This window comes from Rhinolophus sinicus, linkage group LG02, assembly GCF_036562045.2.
Source record: "Rhinolophus sinicus isolate RSC01 linkage group LG02, ASM3656204v1, whole genome shotgun sequence".
Lineage (NCBI taxonomy): Eukaryota > Metazoa > Chordata > Mammalia > Chiroptera > Rhinolophidae > Rhinolophus > Rhinolophus sinicus.
In genome coordinates this window covers 111,062,947-111,084,610 of record NC_133752.1, presented here as the reverse complement: position 1 = coordinate 111,084,610, position 21,664 = coordinate 111,062,947, and the positions used below count along the sequence as shown (strand labels likewise).

At 37.3% G+C, this 21,664-nt stretch overlaps 2 protein-coding genes across 41 annotated transcripts in view; one reads left to right on the top strand and one right to left on the bottom strand.

Moving 5' to 3' along the window:
- DCP1B (decapping mRNA 1B) overlaps positions 1-19,313 on the bottom strand; it is a 51,819-nt gene extending 32,506 nt beyond the window's left edge. Inside the window, exons 1-3 of one of the 4 annotated variants that reach the window (XM_074325163.1) lie at positions 18,911-19,313; positions 13,348-13,388; positions 9,108-9,235 (exon numbers count right to left, since the gene is read on the bottom strand). In XM_074325163.1, coding sequence (XP_074181264.1) covers positions 9,108-9,235; positions 13,348-13,388; positions 18,911-19,060 — 319 coding nt within the window. In that variant the 5' untranslated portion in view covers positions 19,061-19,313. The remainder of the gene's footprint in view (positions 1-9,107; positions 9,236-13,347; positions 13,389-18,910) is intronic. The other 3 variants (XM_074325164.1, XM_019757273.2, XM_074325165.1) reach the window with 3 other exon arrangements.
- CACNA1C (calcium voltage-gated channel subunit alpha1 C) overlaps positions 1-21,664 on the top strand; it is a 727,463-nt gene that overhangs the window by 11,918 nt on the left and 693,881 nt on the right. The window lies entirely within an intron of this gene.

The window sequence follows — 21,664 nt, the reverse complement described above, 5'->3', positions numbered from 1 at the left end:
AACATGGCCTATTTGAAAGATAAGAACTATCTGTGACTATCATTTTCATTCAGTGTATCATTTCCCATTATTTATAGCAGTTTTCCCCAGACTCTACAAATATCAATAAAGGATTCAAATTGTATTTATTTTTTACTACAAAACTACACAATATGGTAAATTCACTTCAAAACTGAGGAGGAGTTTTCTAAAACAGTTTTTATCCTAAATATCTTGATTTTCGCCTTTTGTGATTTGCTCTAAGCTCTAGGCTTATGTCTTCGATGAAATCAAGCAGTTCAAAAGAATTTCATTCTAATCCTGTAACCGCAGACAATGATATATTCAACCTGTTGGCCTAGCTCTGAAATCTACTGTGTTTCCCCTAAAATAAGACCTAGCCGAACGATCAGCTCTAATGCGTATTTTGGAGCAAAAATTAATATAAGACCCGGTCTTATTTTGCTATACTGTAAGACCAGGTCTTATGTAGTATAATATAAGACCGGTCTTATATTAATTTTTGCTCCAAAAGACCCATTAGAGCTGATTGTCTGGCTAGGTCTTATTTTGGGGGAAACAGGGTATCTGTCATTGCTGGCTACAACTTATCTTAAACATTATGACATATTTGGGGGAATACATTTCTAAAATATATCTCCATATACCAAGATCTTATTTAATTGTGAAGTGGAAAACACAGTAAATGGTTATTAAAGGAGAATGCTATTAAAAAAAAAAGGTCAAATCCAGCTTTTTGTTACATTAGTTAGTCTTTATTTGGTATTCTCCTCTCTAATAACTGCAATACAATAGAGTCTCAACTTTTTAAAAAAGGAACTTGCTTTTTATACTTTGGAGTGCCTAAAAAGATAAGTATTTCATAAAAAGTAAATCTTGCTCAAACACATCTTTTACGTGTTAGTACTTTCACTGCTTGGACCGGGGCTTTTGAAGTTAAGCTTTCTCACTTCAAATGCTGTTTTCATCTCAAAATAGTCATGGGCCATGGTAAATTACTTTATTCCTTTAACCTCAGTTTCCTCATTTATAAAACAACAATAATAGTATTTCCAAGAAAAAGTTATAAGAATTAAATAACCAATATAGAGCATTGACATAGTACCTGGCAGACAGTAAATTCTCAGTAAATGTTTGTTGAATAAATGAATTTTTTGTCCTAACTTTTAACAGCTATCTTATTTACTTTTAAAGCTTATATAGGTCAAATCCTAATGCAACGAAGTCTAAAAAGTATAAAACCTTTACTGTAATAAAACCATATATTTCGTGTTTAGTCAAAACTCAAAGTTATTTATTAAAGTTATCTTTTTCATTAAATGAAGAGAGATTGAGGTTTTGACTTCTTTATTTTGCTCTTCTTTATTATCCAATTTAAGGGAGGGATAGTTATCTCCTTTTTTTTTTTAACCTCGTGAATCTAAAAAACTCCACGAGAAAATTCAACACAAACCTCTATCAACTCTACCTCTGTCTGCTTGAAGTGTCTAAATATGGCCTATGTCATATAAAGGCCAAAATGAAATGCCAAGAGAGAGTCTTCACTCTACAGATCTTGAGGGGTAGAATTTTAAAAAACCGGTCCTCAGTGAAGCTGGGTTCATTGTCAAAAGAATGATGAATGAATCTACAGTCATCATAGAATATATAAATGATCTGTAATCATTATATAAAGTATTTGAATTATTTGGAAACACTGAGGTATTTATGACTCTAGAAGCACCTTGGGTAAACCCCTTTTGTAAATCTTTGATGTCAGACATTGAAAAGGCATCTACAAATAAACAAAACTAAAACCAAATGACTACAGCTGCAAAGGCAATCAGTACTAGATATTAAGGAGGGAAATAAAACAAAATAAACCATAAAGATAAACAGATCCATGATTCCAGTCAAGATGGCAGAGTAGGTAAATGCTGCGCTTGCCTCCTCTCAAAACCACATCAAAATTACAACTACAGAACAACCAACTAGTCTGAAGTCTAGTTGAACAGAAGTCCTACAACTAAGGACATACAGAAGAAGCCACCTCGAGACTGGAAGGAGGGGCAGAGGCATAGAATGAGCTGATCTCACACTTATGTGTGGCATTAAAAATTGGGAGGGATATCTCCCAGAGGAGTGAGGGGTCCCATCCCCACACCAAGATCCCAGGGAAGAGAAGTCCCCACAACTTCTGGCTGGGAAAACCAGCAGAGATTGTGGCTGAGTAAGATGGAGGGCGGCTGCAGTCCTAGGTATTCCTGTTAAAGGGCTCACACATGGACTTACTGAAGGACCCATTTGCTCTGAGCTCCAGTGCTGGGGCAGCAGCTTGAAAGGCACCAGGGACACACGGTGAGGAATGAATTGTCTGGCTTCAGGGTGAGGGCTGGAGGGGCAGCTTTCTCTCAGACAGAAGGGCTGGCAGAAGCCATTGTTTCTTCGTTGAGCCCTCCCACTCCCAGCCTGAAGATGCAGGTGGCCTCCATATCTGAGACTCCATCAACCTAATACCATTCATCCCGCCCTGGTGATTCACTGAGACCCACCCCATCCAACCTGCAGGCCCACCCAAGCTGCTTCCAGTGGCTTTCCCATACAAATGGCCTGTCTTGGTTCATGCTGAAGATTTTTCTAAAATCTCTCAAGGCATCACAAAACCCAAACAAGCAACAGCTGGCCTTGACATGCCCCCTACCACTTGCTGACCAGCCTCAAACCTGGCACTAGTGGCAGCCAGCCTTGGTCTGAGACTTGGCCTCTCCCAGGCACCTCCAAGCCCAGTGTGAGTGGCAGCCATCTGCGGATTGCTTTGTGGCTCATGCCAGGCAGGTCACAGGCTGCAGCTAAACTTGGCCTGTGGTGGGGCTCTTAACATGAGGCCTCAGGACTGCTATGAATCAAGCCAGAGCACCACCCAGCTGCCTCTATGGATGACACACCCAAAAGGCAGACTGAGCAGGCACCAGAGCCCTGCTAAAGTGAACCCTGCTCTGTAGGGTCAGCCCCTGCACCACAGCTCCTCCACTGTAGTCACGCCCAGCCCTCACAACCAATCAGCCAGAGGGTCAATCTCTTCCACTGATGGGCAAACAGCAACCAAGATTCAACTACAACAGAAGGGCACACACAACCCACACAAAGGAAACACCTGGAGAACCAGGCTCAGGTGACCAGGAAGACTGTGACCCTGGGGCCCAGCGGACACCTACTACATAAGGCCACTCTTCTAAGACTGTGAGATAGCTTTAGGTAGCACCTCTACCTAATACATAGAAACAAACACGGAGGCAGTCAAAATAAGGAGACAAAGAAATGTGTCCCAAGTGAAAGAACAGAACAAAGTTCCAGAAAAAGAGCTAAACACAATGGAGACAAGCAATCTACCAGACATAGAGTTCAAAACACTGGTTATAAGGATGCTCAGTGATCTCAATGAGAACTTTAACAAAGAGAAAGGAAACATAAAAACAGAGATAAGAAACATAAAAAAGAACCAGTCAGGAATGAAGAATACAATAAATGAAATAAAGAATAGAGAGAATCAATAGATTAGATGAAGCGGAGGCTCAAACCAGCGATTCAGAAGTTAAGGTAGCAGCAAACACCCAATCAGAACAGCAGTAAGAGAAAAGAATCCAAAAATATGAGGATAGTTTAAGGGGCCTCTGGGACAACATCAAGTGTACCAACATTTGCATCATAGGGGTACCAGGAAGAGAAGAGACAGATAAAGGAATTGAAAATCTATTTGAAGAAATAGTTGCTGAAAAATTCCCAAACCTGGCGAAGGAAAGTCATACAAGCCCAGAAAGCACAGAGAGTCTTAAACAAGATGAACCCAAACAGACCCATACCAAAACACATCATAATTAAAATGCCAAAGATTGAGAATCTTAAAAGCAGGAAGAAAAAAGCAGTTAGTTACCTATAAGGCAGCTCCCATGAGACTGTCAGCTGATTTCTCAACAGAAACTTTGCAGGCCAGAAGGGATTGGCAAGAAATATTTCAAGTGATGAAAAGCAAGTGCCTACAACAAAGATTACTCTACCCAGAAAGGCTGTAATTTAGAATCGAAAGACAGATAAAGAGCTTCCCAGACAACAAAAAGCTAAAGGAGTTAGCTTTTTCCAAACCAGTATTACAAGGAATCTTAGAGGGACTTCTTTAAGAAAAAGAAAAAAATATTCAAAAATATGAATAACAAAATGCCAATAACTACATATATATCAACAATTATTTTAAGTGTAAATGGATTAAATACTCCAGTCAAAAGATAAAGTGGCTGAATGTATAAGAAAATGAGACCCTTACATATGCTGCCTAAAAGAGACTCACTTCAGATCTAACGACACACATAGGGTGAAAATAAAGGGATGAGAAAATATATTTCATGAAAAAAAAAATCTGGGGTAGCAATATTTACAACAGAAAAAATAGATTGTAAAACAAAAGCTATAACAAGAGACAATGAAGGATCCAGTAATTCCACTTCTGGTTATTTATTGAAGAAACCCAAAATACTACTTTGAAGAGACATCTGTATCCACATGTTCATTGTTGCATTATTTGTAACAGCCAAGCATGGAGGCAGCCTGGGTATCTATCAATGGATGAATGGATAAAGAAGAGGTGGCACATATGCACAATGGAATATCAGTCAGCCATAAAAAAAGAATGAAATACTGCCATCTGCAACAACATGGATGGATCTAGAGGGCATTGTGCTGAGTAGAGTTAGGTCAGACAGAGAAAGACAGATGCCATGTGATTTGGTATAGTACATGATTTCACTTATAAATGAAATCTAAAGAACAAAATAAACAAATAAAACAGAAACAATCTCAGATACAGAGAACATTTTTGGTTTTATTTTTTTATTAGTTTCAGGTGTACAAAACAACATAGTGATTAGACATTTATATACCTCACAAAATGATAACCCCAACAAGTCTATTATCCATCTGACATTGTATATAGTTAACAATATTGACTATATTCCCTATGCTGTACTTTATATCCCTGTGACTATTTTAATTATAGTTGATATTCAATATTATATTACTTTCAGGTATACAGCGTAGTGGTTAGACATTTATATAATTTATTAAGTGATCCCCCTGATAAGTCTAGCACCCGTCTGATACTACAGTTTTTTTATAATATTGACTGTATTCTCCATACTGTACTTTACATGTGCATGACTATTTTGTAACTACCAATTTCTACTTAATTCCTACACCTTTCTCACCCAGGCCCCAACACCCCTCCCACTAGTAACTATCAGTTTGTTCTCTCTATCTACAAGTCTGTTTCTGTTTTATTAGTTCATTTATTTTGTTCTTCAGAGTCCACATATATGGGAAATCATATGATATTTGTCTTTCTGTTTGACTTATTTCACTTAGCATAATACCCTCTAGGTCTATCCATGTTGTCATAAATGGTAAGATTTCATTCTTTTTTATGGCAAAGTAATATTCCACCATATATATGTACCACATCTTCTTTATCCAATCATCTATTGATGAGCATTTCAGTTGTTTCCATACCTTGTCTATTGTAAATACTGCTGCAATGAACATACGGGTGCATATATCTTTTCAAATTAGTGTTTTGGATTTCTTTGGATAAATACCCAAGAGTGGAATAGCTGGGTCATAAGGTAGTTCTATTTTCAATTTATTGAGGAACCTCTACACTGCCTTCCATAGCGGCTGCACCAATTTGCAATCCCACCAACAATGTATGAGGGTTCCCTTTTCTTCACAACTTCACCAGCACTTATTGTTTGTTGATTTATTGATGATAGCCATTCTCACAGGTGTGAGGTGATAACTCATTGTGGTTTTAATTTGCATTTATCTGATGATTAGTGACACTGAACATCTTTTCATGTCTGTTGGCCATGTGTATGTCCTCTTTGGAGAAATGTCTATTCAGGTCCTCTGCCCATTTATTAAATGGATGGTTTGGGGATTTTTTTTTTTTTTTTTTGGTGTTGAGTTGTATGAGTTTTTAAATAAATTTTGGATATTAACCCCTTATTCAATATATCATTGGCAAATATCTTCTCCCATTTAGTAGGATGTCTTTTTGTTTTGTTGGTGATTTCCTTTGCTGTGCAAAACCTTTTTAGTTTGATGTAATTTTTTTCTTTTGTTTTCCTTGCCCGAGGAGATATATCAGTAAAAATATTAGTAAGGGTAATTTCTGAGAGTTTACTGCCTATATTTTCTTGTTTTTTAAATTTCTCTTTCTGATAGTTTATTAGTGTATAAAAATGTAACTGATTTCTGAATATTAATTTTATATCCTGCTATTTTACTAAATGCCTTTATCAGTTCTAATAGTTTTTTAGTGGAATCTTTGGGGTTCTCTATATATAGTATCATGTCCTGCAAATAATGACTGTTCCACTTCTTCCTTTCCAATTTGGATGTCTTTTCTTTTTCTTGTCTGATTCTTGTGCTGGAACTTTCAGTACTATGTTGAATAAAAATGGTGAAAGTGGGCATCCTTGTCTTTTCCTCATCTTAAGGAGAATGCTTTTAGCTTTACACCTTTGAGTAAGACAGTAGCTGTAGGCTTGTCATATATGGCCTTTATTATGTTGAGATATGTTTCCTCTATTTCCACTTTGCTGAGAGTTTTTATCATAAATGGATGTTGGATTTTATCAAATGCTTTTTCAATACAGAGAACATTTTGATGGTTGCCAGCTGGCAGAGAGGTTGGGGACGGGGGTAAAAGAGGGGAAGGGATTAAGAAGTACAAATTGGAAGTTACAAAATAGTCATGGGGATATAAATTATAGCATAAAGAATATAGTCATTAATATCGTAATAACTATCTATGGTATCAGATGGGTACTAGATTTATCAGGGTGATCACCTCATAAGTTATATAAATGTCTTATTGCTATGTTGTACACCTGAAACTAATATAATATTGTATGTCAACTCTAATTGAAAAATAAAACAATTATTGTAAAAAAAAGATAAACAGAGCTATTCCCTTCCATTCTTTGTTACACAACTGATTCCATTTCTTCCTTATAGAAATTCATTAGAAACATTTTAATATGCATCCCAAAGGTTGCCTTCAATTTGCTTTCATGTTAATAGTAGAGAGCAGTACATGTAGTGTAGAAAAAGCAATGAAACTGAAATCAGAATTTGTGAATTTCTGTCAAATCTGTCACACCTCACTGAGCCTCAGTTTTCTCATCAGCAAAATGGCAATGAAAATGTTTACCGTACAAAGTTGTGATTATGCAATATGGTAAATTAAATGAAAACGACTAGGGCAATGCCATCAAATAGAAATATAGGGTGAACCACAAATGTGAGCCATATACGTAATTTTAAATAAAAAAATAAAAAGCAGGTGAAATTAATTTTAATAATATATTTTATTTAACTCAATATATTTAAAATATTATTTCAACAGGTAAATCAATATAAAATTATTGAGCTTCTTTAAACATCTTTTTGTATTAAGTCTTTGAAAATCAGTGTTTATTTTACACTCAGCACAGCTCAGTTTGGACTAGCCACATTTCAAGTGCTCAATAGCCACAGGCAGCTAGATTCCCATATTAGACAGCATTGGCCTAGAACCAAGATGAGGCTTCATATATGTTTATCAGATCCAAATAATATTTCCTATCAGACAAATCCTGTGGGACTTAGGAAAGTTCATTTTAAAATCAACCACATTAAAGAGTTTGTATTTTTACATTTTTGATATAGTATATGATATAATATACAATATGTAATGTAATAATTTAAAATATTACCTATACTAAATAGACCAAGTATTTATCCAAAATAAGAGTTACCAAAATGTTTATTTAAGTCACTAATTAAATCATTTATTTTATATTTATGTGGTTATTTTATTTATCAGGATTTGAATTATACATTCAACACAGAATCTAGTAATCTCAAAAAAGAAAATAAAACCTGACATTACTATAAGCATACAAACAATCAAACTGCAAGCTAACATTGATTAAACTACACTTTCCAGAAAAGAAAGAGGAATAGAAAACAAAATATTTCTCTATCTTACTAATTTTTTACTCATAGGACTTACTATTAGGTGTCAACCATATTCTGTAAATAATAAGATGACACCTATCATGATAATTATATGTGAATATAAGAAAATATAGCATTAAAATGTTATACTTACTGCAAAACAATTCATTGGGGTTTAAACATTAAATATTACTTATATTACATGATTAAGATTACACTGAACAGTATATAGTAGGCAAACCCTTGTATCTTGAGCTCAAAGAGTAGGGTAGAAAATGTACGGAAAACATTTAACTACAAGGTCTTTTTGAAAATTATCCACAATGCACAGAGCCTGTGCGTGCACAGAAACATTTATATATTCATTAGTATGCTCTCGTTTTCTATATATGGAAATGCTTCTGCAGTTTATATATTTTTCATCAATTTTTCTCTGGGCTGCCCAATAGTCCAGCACAAGTGTTCAGATAAGATACAGGAGTAAAATGGAAACAGAATATTGGATAGGCAATTGCTACCTCATTTCGAATCTGACAAGGACCATTTAGTTTTCTAATATAACTTTAACATTACACAGTCTTATAAAATTCTTAAGAACCCAAACTCTTCGGACTTTATTTTTCATTAACTATATATTTAAAAGATGGCACTTATAGAATATCGTCCCTCTCCCTCAAACATATTATCAGAAGACGGCTCAGTCAGAAGTGACACATACGAAATAGTGCATCAGCTGAATCACTAATTCTGTGTTGTACAGTACCACCTACGTCTCCCTCTGCAGACTCCTGACCACGAACTCCTCACCCAGCCCTGCTCAGGCTTATAGCCTGATGGGTTCACACTACAAAGTGGTCTAACTGCAGAAAACAGGGTTTAAATATCTACAACATCATATTCACTTAAAGGTTCCCAAATAAGCAGCTATTCCATCAATTAGACAAGCATTTCCCACGCTAGCCAATGCCAATCGCTACAACCACTGATACCAAACAAACACAAAGACATACACTGTACAATTTTAAATACTTGGCCAAACTGCACAAATAAAACTACCCAATGCAGTAAGAAAGACTCACATCTGGCATTTCTGTAGAGAAGGAAAGGGTCCTGGAGCTGGAAATCCAGGTCTTTAGTAATGGGTTCTGTCCTATTCTCCATGCTCAGCCTATTCATAATGGTGAAACCATGCTTTGGAGATGCAGACCTAAGAGTCACAAGGGTTGGGAGGACATCAAAAGACAAGTGGTTCAGTATAGTACACTTTCACTATAACTACATTCCTACATGTCTTCAACCTTTTCGTATGTATATACAACTTTGTGTAAGCGGACTGTACACACACAAAGCAATGATTTTTTACTATTGGTTAATACCATTAACGTATTATGTAACACATGCAGCATGACTGCCATTACTGATCCTTTGGTAAAATCAAGCCCTACTTATTTTACTATGTGTATAAATATCTTGTTTCCCTATCTAGGTTGTAAATTCCTTTAAGGCTTGTAAAATAGTTGTAAAAAAAAAGGTTGTAAAATAGTAACTACTATTTTAAAAATTACATTTAAAGAATCTTTTTTTCATGTTTTTATTTTTATTTTTTTTAAATTAAAAGTTGATTGGGGTGACGATTGTTAGTAAATTTACATAGGTTTCACGTGTACAACTCGGTATTACATCATCTATACCTCACATTGTGTGTTTTCCACCCAGAGTCAGTTCTCCTTCCATCACCATATATTTGATCCCATTTACCCTCATCTACCACCCCTCTTCCTAAAGAATCTTGATAATACAGAGTGTACATCACAATAAAGAAATTTTTCATAGAAAATGTTGGTGTTGGTCTGAAATTGAAAACTGCATTAATTTTTTTAGAGAAATAATGAAACTCTGGTCAATGAACTTGTGAGGAAATACAGTATAATTAAAAGTTTATATAATTTAATGCAAAGAGCAGATATTTTGTTTTCTTTAATACAAAGCAAACAGCTTTATGGATCAACTACTATAAAGTTTTCTCCATAAAAATATGGCATTAGTGACTCTTTTTCATTTCATTAAATAAACCTTGGTGCCTACTCTCTGTCAGGTAGAAAGAACCCAAATTATAGAGTATGAACTCTACAACTACGTATATGTATACCCTGGGGTGACAGCCAAATAGCAATTCAACAATGCAACTTCTGGTAACAAATGAAACACTACATGCATACACATTGAAAGTGAAAGCAGAATTCACTTATTTACTTTAAACTAGGGCACCGGGGTAACAAACCCACAGAAATGTTATGAACAATAGGAAGAACAGGTGTTTATATCTTAGTTTTATTTCACCTCTAACCATTTGATGCTGATAAGTATAGCTACATCACCACTTACAGAATATCCTTTTGAGTCCTCCAATTTTAAAATTGATGGAAGGCAATCCTTGCCTAATTTATTTGACAAAGAGGTAAAGTAGAGGTAGGCATTATAATCAAAACCAGAAATAATCATGACAATCATTTCAACTTAAATTCTGAGGAAGAATGAAAATTGACTTCCAACAATCTCTGACAGAGGGTCCTTTGGAAGTGTCAAGGTTAGAAATGACCCATGGGTGTCTCTATGAACTTTGTTACAGAAAAGAAGACATGAGAGAAAACAAAGAAGGAAATAATTTTTAAAGTCGGATCACATGTTTTTATATAGAATCAGAATTGGACTCCAAGTATTTCATTATCACAACAGGACCCCCTCTGAAATAGTATGGGTACTATACCATCTCCTAATTTATAAAATGGGCTCAGGGGGTAATGTGCCAATTGCTCTAAAGCAAAATATATCACCGGCAGCTCCACTACCTGTACCCAAGACTCCTTTTGATTTTTATGAGCTTTCTGTCATTTTTCTAGTGAGGAAAGATCTCAACACACTAGAATCTGGCAGGGGACGGAGCTTCGCCCCTCTGGGGGAAGAAGGGAGAGAGTAGAGAGGGCTCCTATTCTTGAGGGGTTAGATATGGGGAAGACAAGAGAGAAACAGGGGAGGATCTGTTTCCCAATTCAATGGTTTGTTTAACTGACAGCTCCATTAGGAACTCAAAGTAAATTAAGAAGTCCCTGAAAATGCAAACCTATATTTGGTTTGGGTACAAAATACTTGTATAATCTGTTACTCTTATGTACTCAAAATAATGATGATGATGATGATAATAATAACCCTACTAAAAAATCCCTGAAAAATTATTAATGCATATTAAATATTATCTTTCCTTTCACTTCTCAAAAGAAAAATACTTGTTATGGGAAATGAATGAGAATGCAGATCATGTGCTTGGTGCACTGTAAAGTTCAATTGTTTGGTTTTCTTTTCACACTTCGGAATTCTCAAGAGTAGTCTATACTGAATAAACTCACTCGGTGTTGTTCTGATGCTTTTGGAATGTTTGGAATATAATGTAAACTAATACAGCCAGTGACTCTTGGGCACTCCCACTGCATTTCTGAAACTGAATAAACTGCCCTCCTCCTAACATACTCCAAAGCCCTCCCTCTTCCTTTCTTTCCACTCCCACTTCTCCTTCCACCCACAGACTAGCGCTTTGCCTGCACTGTTCTTGCTGTGCCCGCATCTGGCCTCTGCACTCTTCTAGCTCTGCTTTTACCGTCATGGCCGACTCATCTCTGTACCTGCTGGCTCTAAAACCAGCCATTAGTTTTCCTCAGCTTCCTCTTTATACTCTCTCCTTCAGAGAACATGTTTTTCTCTCACGGTTTCAATGACCAAATTCATGCAGATGACTCCAAACTGTATCTCCAGCCTTGACCTTATCTCGAGTGGCTGGATGTCTCCATTTGAATGTCCTGCTATCACTCCAAAACCATTATTTCAAAATAAAACTAAAATTTATCCTCAAACCAGATTCTTGACCTCCTATTTTTCCAGTCCATCAATGATTACGTCATTCTCTGAGACTTCCATTTCAAAATCTTAATGTTATTTTAAAATTTCACCATCCCTTCTATATAGTCTTTCAATAAATCCTTTCCATTACAACTTCTGTCACTCTGGTCCATACGCTCATCATCTCATATCTACTCCACTGCAGTCATCTTTTCAATGTCTTTCCCTATCTCCAGTTTCTTCCAGAACCAATGCGCCCTCACAACGCTGATACACTGACTTTTCCCACACATTTTACTGTCATTCTGTTACCCCTGTTTGCAAACCTTCAGTGACTCCATACTGCTAAGAAAATAAATTTCGAAATCCTTAGTCTGACATTCTAAGCCAGCCAAATCGCTTTACCCTTACTGTCAACTTCTAATGAATATAAGCCAGGATAAGCTCTCTGCACCAGTCATTTGTATGACTGTCCCTTTATCACAATAGGTTCCATGCCTCTGCTGGAGACTGCCCTCCCCCCTTTCCTATGCGATTAAGTCCCACCTCATTCCTGAGGCCTGCTCAGGACTCACGGGCTCTCTAAAGCCTCCCACAACCTCAGTAGCCAATGTCTTGCTTATAATCCATCAGCTTGCACTTAGGATAGCCTGTCTGCATTGTGGTTCATCTTTAAATATGAGTGTACGTGTAAAAAATATACACTTTTGTGTGTGTGTATGTGTGTGTATTTTCTGTCTCCCAGGGAAATGTTAGCCCTGGAAGGGTTTGTGCTAGGCCTCCGTGTTTATCTTTGTACCGCATTGAGAGTGATGGAGTTCAGCCGTGACACTTTATGTGAATAAAAAGTTCAGCTATTAAGACAATATATATACTATATGTCTCTGTGTACATGTGTGATATTAAGAATATCTGATAAATTACTAACATAAGCTGATTATTAAATTTTTCAATAATTAATTTAAAGCATTTATTAAACCTATCCTGAAATGTACTCTATTAACTAGACAATGGAGGACTCAAAGACATCTTTAATTTTGGATTATGCTTCTTTAAAAAGTGAAGGGCAGGGGGAGGGAGACACATCAATAAAACCCTTTTCTAAATATTGATTAAATAATCTAAGATTCTTAATAGTGTACTTCTAGCTTGTTGCCAATGCACTATAATCAAGAATGATGTATCATTCATTTGAATTAGTTACTTAATGCTACTTTTAAAAGAACACAGAGATTCATCTATATTGAAGTTTAAATTATATTCTGAAATTAGTATGCCTCACACTATCCCAGGTGGCATTATTCAGTATTCCGTTCCTTATGTTAACTAAAAACTCAAAATTAAGATTCAGTTCTTTTACTTCTCTTTGAAATAAAACTACAATTAAGAATGACCGTCAGTTTCTTTATAAAACTAAAAGACTCGTACCTTGTGTAAACAAATAAGGTTCCTTCCACATCAGTCTTCTCCTAAAAAATAAAAACAAAACACACAGCAAAATACGTATATTTTCATCAACAGTAAACATTCACAGAGGTTAGAGAACAGAAACTTCTTACGGAAGAGGAATTCTACCCAGTTTCCAGCAGGGCCAAATCTAAGCATCTAATCTAAGAGGGGTTATTCTTAGAGAAAGGAGAAAAGCAGTTTCTCTACTAGTCTGTGGCTCTGCTGATTAAGCAGCAGGGAACAGTCACTCTCCTTTTGTCATTTACAAAGTAAGCCATCATTATCTCTCCTTACCAAATACAGGGATAGCAACACACCTTTGGCTAAAACAGTAAGAAAATAACTGTGCTCCATGGATTTCATTAGAAAGAAGAGGTTGTAGTAAGTGTGCTGCCATTTCCTCTACCCTCCGAACTAGGTATATGGCAACCTGCAGAATCAATGATGTCTGTATCTCATTACCCTGCTCTTTATTTTCTGGGTTCATTTTCTCTTGCTACATTCTGTCACCCAAGAGAGGAGATGATGTGCCAATAACTCTACTTTACTACATAGAAGACAGCAATGAGGCTGGAGTTTTCAGATAATCACCTACTGGGTGTGGAATATTTAGAGTCAAGTTCTGATTTTTGAAATCAAGTTAGAAACATTACTGAGCTAGGACTCAAAAAATGTGCCTGAAAGAAACTGGGAGCGGTGGTCAAGTATAATTTTAGTTCACTTGGAAAGGCTCTTTTCCACTTCAACGAAGGTAGGACCAGGCCCTGATAAGAATGTTCAATACATTGCATTTGAAAAAAAAATTAAATACCCATTTGTTTGGTTAACTAGTAATCAGACTACCATAACTCAGAATTTTAAAATGTACGTTTGCTATTTACATGCTTTAATGTCAGCATTCTATTTAATCTCACAGGATTTTACTATTAATACCCATTACCAAAATCGTTCAATGTTTACTCGGTAATTTTGGTGAAAACCCACTCTTTAAGAACAAAGGCATAATATTAAAATGATAACTTTTAAAGGCACACACACAGAATTGGAAGCATGAGCCTTTCATAAGCTCGATTTCAGCAGTCTTCTTCATCACTGTGGTTCAGTGGGTCTCATAGTTCATCGGGTCCCCTTAGCAGCAGTAGCATCACTGGGAACTTGTAAGAAATGCAAATGCATGGGTCCATCCCCAGCCCTACTGGAGTCAGAAACTCTGCTCAGCAATCTCGTTTTTTTATTAAGCTATCCAGGTGATTCTGATGTGTGCACTGCTTTAGTTCAATAACATATTCTCCGCCCATAGAACTATATTAGGAATCACGAAAACAAAATCCACAATGGCCAAAATTATGTCAAACATCACCAAACACTGTGTTTTAAGAGCAAATAGCTATTAAGAGTAAATTAGTTAGTAACAAGATTTTTAATCCTCATTATAGAATATTGTGAAATAAATTCTATACAATTAGAAATAAAGAATTTATAACAGTTAAAACAATTTTAGCCAGCCTTTTCTTTAATATATAAACATTAGTAAGAAAGTTAAGGAGTTCATTCTTAAACTGGATTTACTATGAAATTTGTATAAATCACTTCAATGTAGTATGAAAAGTATACTTATTTCTCAAATGGGGCCCATTTGCCACTGTGCTTTGAAAAATATTGTCAAAATGAAAAAAATTACACAGAAACATTATTTCTTTCTTTTTTTTTTTTTTTGGTAAACAAATGTGGTTAATTGCTACCCATTGAGAAATGTATATCCTGAGCGAACTTTAAGCTCTAAGAATTACTTCAACTCAAACCAACACAATATTAATCACTGAGAAAATGGCTACTACAGTACAAGAAATGCTACCTAAACAGTCTAAGTATTTGTGGGTGTCCCTAAAGTTTAATTAGTACTGTTGGCAAGTATTTACCAGCCCACAATGCCTTTAAGAATAAATTTGTAAAAATTAAATATTTAGTATTATTTATTAGTCAGGAAACTGAAGCCGAGATATAGGTGATGGAACTCGGGCTTTGAACCTATAGGCACTGTCAGTCTGTTGCTACAAGGTCAAAACACTTTCCTGTCTAGAATATTTGACCTTGGACTGTTTCATCTTAGATACCCAAATTGGGATATTTACATGCATCTACACAAATAAAGCCAAAAGTTTTGACTTGTTTCCTTCCTTAATGAAATAGTAATGGAAATTACCTTTTAAGAAAAAAGACTTTAATACCCAATTTTAGTTTTGAAAAATCTAGAATCAGAAATGTAAAAAGTACGCTTCTGAAATTACTCTTTAACTCACAAGCAATTCTTAAAACTGAGATATATATATATATATATATAGCATCATACACAAAAAGCATGAGTTTGTTCACAGAAAGTAAATGTGTTTCAGTGATTATAATATTGGACCTGTAGTGGGGTTCTTGCTGGGTCATATTGGGCTAAACAGTTTATTATTCTATGTCTCAATTTCTCCACTGAAAAGAGATAACCAACCTACACCACTCAGGATCTTTTAATAAGAAAAAACGTATTTTTCATCAAAGGCTCTATAACACCTGGATAAAGAGGGCTTTGGAAGTGTAAACTCTGGTCTATTAAGGCTGAAACAGCTCAAATTCCTGCATTATCCTAGGTAACCAGACTTTTAATTTTTTTCCTTTCTGGACAAAGCCCAGGGTTGGGAGAATGTGAAATAGTTAAAACACAACTTTATTAGATCCTGCTTGGGGCCTCCAAATAGCAAGGAAGACTTTTATGTTAAAGTATTAGTTCACAGTTCTGGGGAATTTTAGCTTAAAATTTAAAAGCTCAATTTAATGATCTAATAGTATACTCTATTAAAAATAATCCAACAAGTGCTGAAAAATTAAGCAGTTCAAAATTTTAAATACAGTGGAATATAAACATGCTAATTTGCAAATTATTGGGACTCAGCACAATGTTTGAAACATTTACAACAACTCAATGCAATACTACTCATTATTCTAAATGATGAAAAAGTAGGTCTCCATCTACCCTGTAAATCTGTCTCAGGCATGTATGTAGCACTCGAGTCACCTAGGAAGCTTTCAGCAAACACCAAATGCTTGGGCTTCAGAGCCAGAGATTTTGATACACAGAACTCAGAAAATCACTAGCCAGAAACAACAGAACACTAGTTACTGAGGCAGTTTCTCGAGCTCAGCACTTTTGTAGGACATTTAGCAGCATCTCTGGCCTCTACCCTCTAGATGTCCGTAACACAATACACTCCCTCAGGGCAACAACCAACAATTTTCTCCAGACACTGTCAAATGTTGCCTGGAGGCAAAATCAATGCCAGTTAAGAACTACTGCTCTAAGGGCTGAGTGGTAAAAATAACACCAGGGTGATATTCTTTGACACACAGGTATTCTGGGGGAGTGGTCTTTCCTGGTAGTGGGAAGTAGGTCTAGCTCTAAAATATTCCTATCCCAGTCATGACATAACCTTTCTTAAAGCAGCTCATTTTCTGTCCACTCTTCCTAATTTCTCCTGCTCTGAATACATACGTCATTCTCCATCTATTTTCAGTGTAATAACTCCTTTCCTGTACACCCTACCTGCCTTCTTGCATTCGCTTTCTCCTTCATTCTCAAGAATGTTCTTTATTAGGTTTACATTCAAAAGGCTCCCATCCAGAAGGCCTGAGTGATGGCATATGGAGACAATGGTGACAATTTGTTTACCCCCAGCAACTAAACTAGGTCTGCAGCTAAACTGGGTCTCTCTTTTTTTTTCTGGCTAGCACACAGCCTTGAAGATTACTTTGAAAAGAATGACCTTTTACTGAATGAATTATGCCCTGTCTGAAGCAAGTCCAGGAAGCAGGAAAACACGATCCTGTAAAAAATGCATTGTGACACTTCTGCCATTCCATGAGGCTTTAGAAGGGCTTCACTGGGTCTCTAATAAACCTCTGTAACTATTTTAACAGGTATCTATCTCGCAGATCCTGTCAAAAGCCCATAAGAAACAATCAGTGTTCAAGAGGAATGCTCTCCTCTACATGTTAATTTCTCAGGATTCTCCAGACTCTAATCCTAGTGTCAAGTCAGTTTATAGAACTATGCATCCCCCATCCTTATCTCTTCTACAGAACTACCTTGACAGAATTATGACATTATGCCTTTGGCATTTTTTTTACAGAGGAGTGTAATAGTCATATGGAGAGTATCTTTGCATTTTTGTAGGTTGCCATTCATGAAATTGTGCACCATGCTGTTCAATGTCCTTTATATGAAGACCCAGGCTGCAAATTTCCTCTGAAAACGAAGGAGAAATAACCTCTCTCCTGACCAAGTGGTATACTTCCTGCTACAGAAGAATGAATATTAATGAGCTCTCCGTGTCTCCTTTCTTGCTTGGCTACTAGGAGAGCAGCCCTAAATTCCTTGCCCCATTTCAGTAACTTTCCCCAGTTGAGAATTTAGGGCAAAACCGTTCTCTTCTCTCCTATGTTAGGACTTACCTGTTTATTTTTGTTAGTGATTTTCAGGTGAATAATTAGGCTATATAAATGAATGTGGGTGTTTAAAAATACATGAATTTGTTCAATATGGATGTTTTTGCTTAAATTTTGGTATTTGTTACTGTCTAGGAGAATACATTTTAAAAAATCATCTGAAATCAGTCTATTCACCCAGGCTCTGTGCTTTATACCATTTTGCAACTTATTTAAAAGTAATTGAGGGACAGTGATATAATTGACGGATTAACATTATTTGGACAAGAAAAAACTCCATCTCTCTACATTCCAGTTGGGTGGGTTACAAAATCACACGCAGTAATTCCTGCGACAGGATTCAAGTGTCTTAGCTCCTACCCCGCTTCTAATTATGAGAAAAACCGAATACCATTCCACTGCTATTTATTAGGGCTCTGCTTTGAGAAGAGCATTAAAATACTTCGGCTCCCAAATGGACTCAAACATGTAACTCATGTTTGGTCTTGGTGGGCGGTGTGTAATAACCTTTCCAAGAGTCAGCCTCCTTTTAAGCGTTAGACCCAGCCCCATTTTGTCTTTTATTTCCCGACGTTTGCTTTTTTTCGGTGTATTATTCCCTGACTTCGCAACTTCCGATTTCTCCCCTTCTGCCAAGGTCTGATTTCTCTTTGACCCAAATGAGACTGAAGTTGCAGAACCAGAACTCTCCTCTCTCACTTGTGCCCTCTCCTTGCCTCTCAGCCCGTTTTCCGGTAACAGAATCGCGCTCCGCTTTCTCGGAGCACATCAGTCTTCCGGCCTCAAGTCCTCCCTCTCCTTCCGTTCTCAGGTCCTGTCCCCGACCGGTCTGGTCTCCCAACGTGGGCTACTCCCCGGGTGCAGGTGGTTTCACAGACCGGCCCCCCTCCTCCCAGGCCCCGGGGTACAATCTCCGCAGCTTCGGCCCGGGCCCGCGACCCCCACCATCTAGCTCCCGGCCTCGCGTCTCCTCCCCCGCCGGCGGCTCGAGCCCGGGTCGGACGAACGCGTCCCCCCCAGCCCTGCCTGCACGGCCCGTCGCGTCCGCACGCACCCACTCGTTGGCCCGATGGCCGAAAGTGTACAGAGCCACCTGGCTGGCCACGTCTACGATGCGGTTGATATAGGGGTCGTGGCGCTGCAGGGCCGCCAGGCTGATGTCTCGCCCCTTCCCCACCAGGCCGCCCGCCGCCACGGCCGCCATCTTCCCTCCCTCCCCGACATCAACCCGGGGCCCTCGGAAGCCACTCTAATAGATCGCAGAACGAGCGAGCCGCCTCGCCACCGAGGACACGCGGCGACCACACGTCCGGGGAGGCCTTCTTCCTTCAGCCACCCCCTTTCCTTCCGCGACGGACGCAAGACGCAACTAATCGATGGCCGCGCTCCCTCCCGCTGACGATCGTTGCCCCTGGCAACCGCAAGCCGGGGCCAGAGGTCTGAATTCCTCCCACTCAGTCCCCAGCTGTTTTCTTCCTGGTGCGCCTTTGAGCTGCACGCGCGATAGGATGTATCTCTTGGATGTGTTTGACGCCTTGGTGTGTCTTTTCTTTTGGCGCGCAGTGATCAAACCTACAATAATAAATAAGCCTCAAGCATTAATAACAGAAGAGAAAGAACTGATTTTTGCATGCGCTGACACCCAGTAGTTCTCCAAATGTGGTCCTGGAACTCCAGGGGGTCCCTGAGACCCTTTCAAGGGGTCTGCCAGGTCAAAACCATTTTCATGACAACACTAAGACTTATTTTAATCTTTTTCTGTGTTGACATTTGCACCAATGGCGCAAAATAATGGTGGGTAAAAGTGCAGGTGTCTTAGCAGGAATCAAGGCATAGGCACCAAAATGTGAAAGCTAGTGTCACTTGAAAGTGGTCTTGATAAAATAGTAAAAGTTTAATTTTATTAAAGTAACTCTTGGGTACACTTTTTAAATTCTGTGTGGGGAAAAATAGGAAGTATGCACAAAGCACGTGTGCCGAAGACCAAAGCGCCATATTTATCTCCAGGAAAACACTTCCCTGCTTGAATTGCAAGCTGAACTAGTGTTTTTATTTTTATTTTCATGGAACACTCTTTACTTGAAAGAAAGATCACAAATTATGGTTATTCAGGCAGATATTTGACAGACAATTTTTTGAAAATAACGTGCACCTGCCACTTCCAGGAAAACAAGAGACAATTGTCGCCAGTGGTAATTTTTGAGTCTTCAAGTAAGAATTAGAAGTTTAGAAAACGTATATCCACTGCCGTGAGCTTGACAGCTTCTCAATACTTAAAGTCTTTTCTGATGAGGGCAATGGGCATTTGGAAAGTTTGTTATGAGGGATTTGCTCTTTACACCTTGGGAGAAAGGTGAATATTTATCACTCTGGTATATGCATAACTGTAGGTATACTTTTGTTAAAATCTTTCAATAAACCTTTAACATTTCTTTTGTACAGGAGTTTATCCCTGAGTCTTGGGGCCTATGGGCAAAGTCTACCTTCTGATCACTTCAGGGAGCATGGGTACACCCTAGTTGTCTCCCTAGTACTTGTTCAATGCTTTGTGCTTAATGGAGATATAGTAAATGCTTATTCTATTGAACTGAACCACAAGTTAGTTGAATTTACTCATTAAATTTCAACTTTTTTATTTTTTATTTTTTTTAAGCTCATGATTTATAGAATACTGAAATCCAAGTTGGGATAAAAGAGCATACAATAGCAAGTCTTGCTCTTTCTGAGTTCACATTCTAAGAACAACAGGAAAAAAATGGAAAGCTTTTTTTTTTTTTAAGCTTTCCATATTGTAAAGGAAAAAAGAAAGAAAACACCTTGAAGATTAGAAATCACACTCAGAAAAAAATACATAGCTTTGTTCTCTTTTCAAAATTTGTCTTTACCCAAATTCTTTAAGTTCGAAACTTCTAGAATGAAGACAGACTCCTACCTATTTTCTACTTGAATGATCTGTGTAAAATCAGGTTGTCATCACTTATTCAAATATACTAAATTGCAGGCCCTATATGAGTAAAAGACCATGTAAATATGCAAATTCTTCTTTAATCCTTATAACTTCAGCTTCTATTGACTTCCACAGTGCAGGCATGCTTCCACTGTGTTTTCAGAAGCCACCTCATGCATGGTACCTTGAACAAATGTTGGTAACTTTGGGGTTTCATGTATATTTTATAATGGTCATTATGAGAGAAAATCTGTGCTAACACTTGGTATTATAAAGTTGTATACCAAAATTTAAAACAAGTTTGTAGTATGATGGAAAAGAAAATAATGTCTGGGTCTGGGACTTTTATGCCACTGTAAAGACTAAGGTAAAATTCACCATCTAAGCAATGTAAGAACACAGGATGTTTAAATTGTTTGCAAATAGAAATAGAACTGAAAAATGTTTGGTTTTGTAGCCATATATGAATGTTTGTACACAAATTTAAATTGACTTTTTATGGCATAATCATCTAAAAATATAAACACATAGTGTGCTTTTTCACTACTCTTTTCCTTACTCTATAAATCACCTCTAAGTTTTTGCATTTGTCTTGGAGTAGAAATGTGTTGGAATGGAGGGAAAGAAGAGCTTCCAGGATACCCCTAGGAGTCTGTGATTCTAAAATGACTTGTGTTGCCTGTATGAATTGCCCTTTTTGCTAGGAATTTTACACTAAAGGATGACAGAAGTGAAGAATTAATGCCCTCTTTCTCCCAATGGAGGGAAAGACATCGCAGCTGTGTGTTATCAGTTGTTTTCAATGCAGAGTTCATTTCTTTTTTAAGCAGCAGAGCACAGTGAAAAGGGCAGACCCTGAAA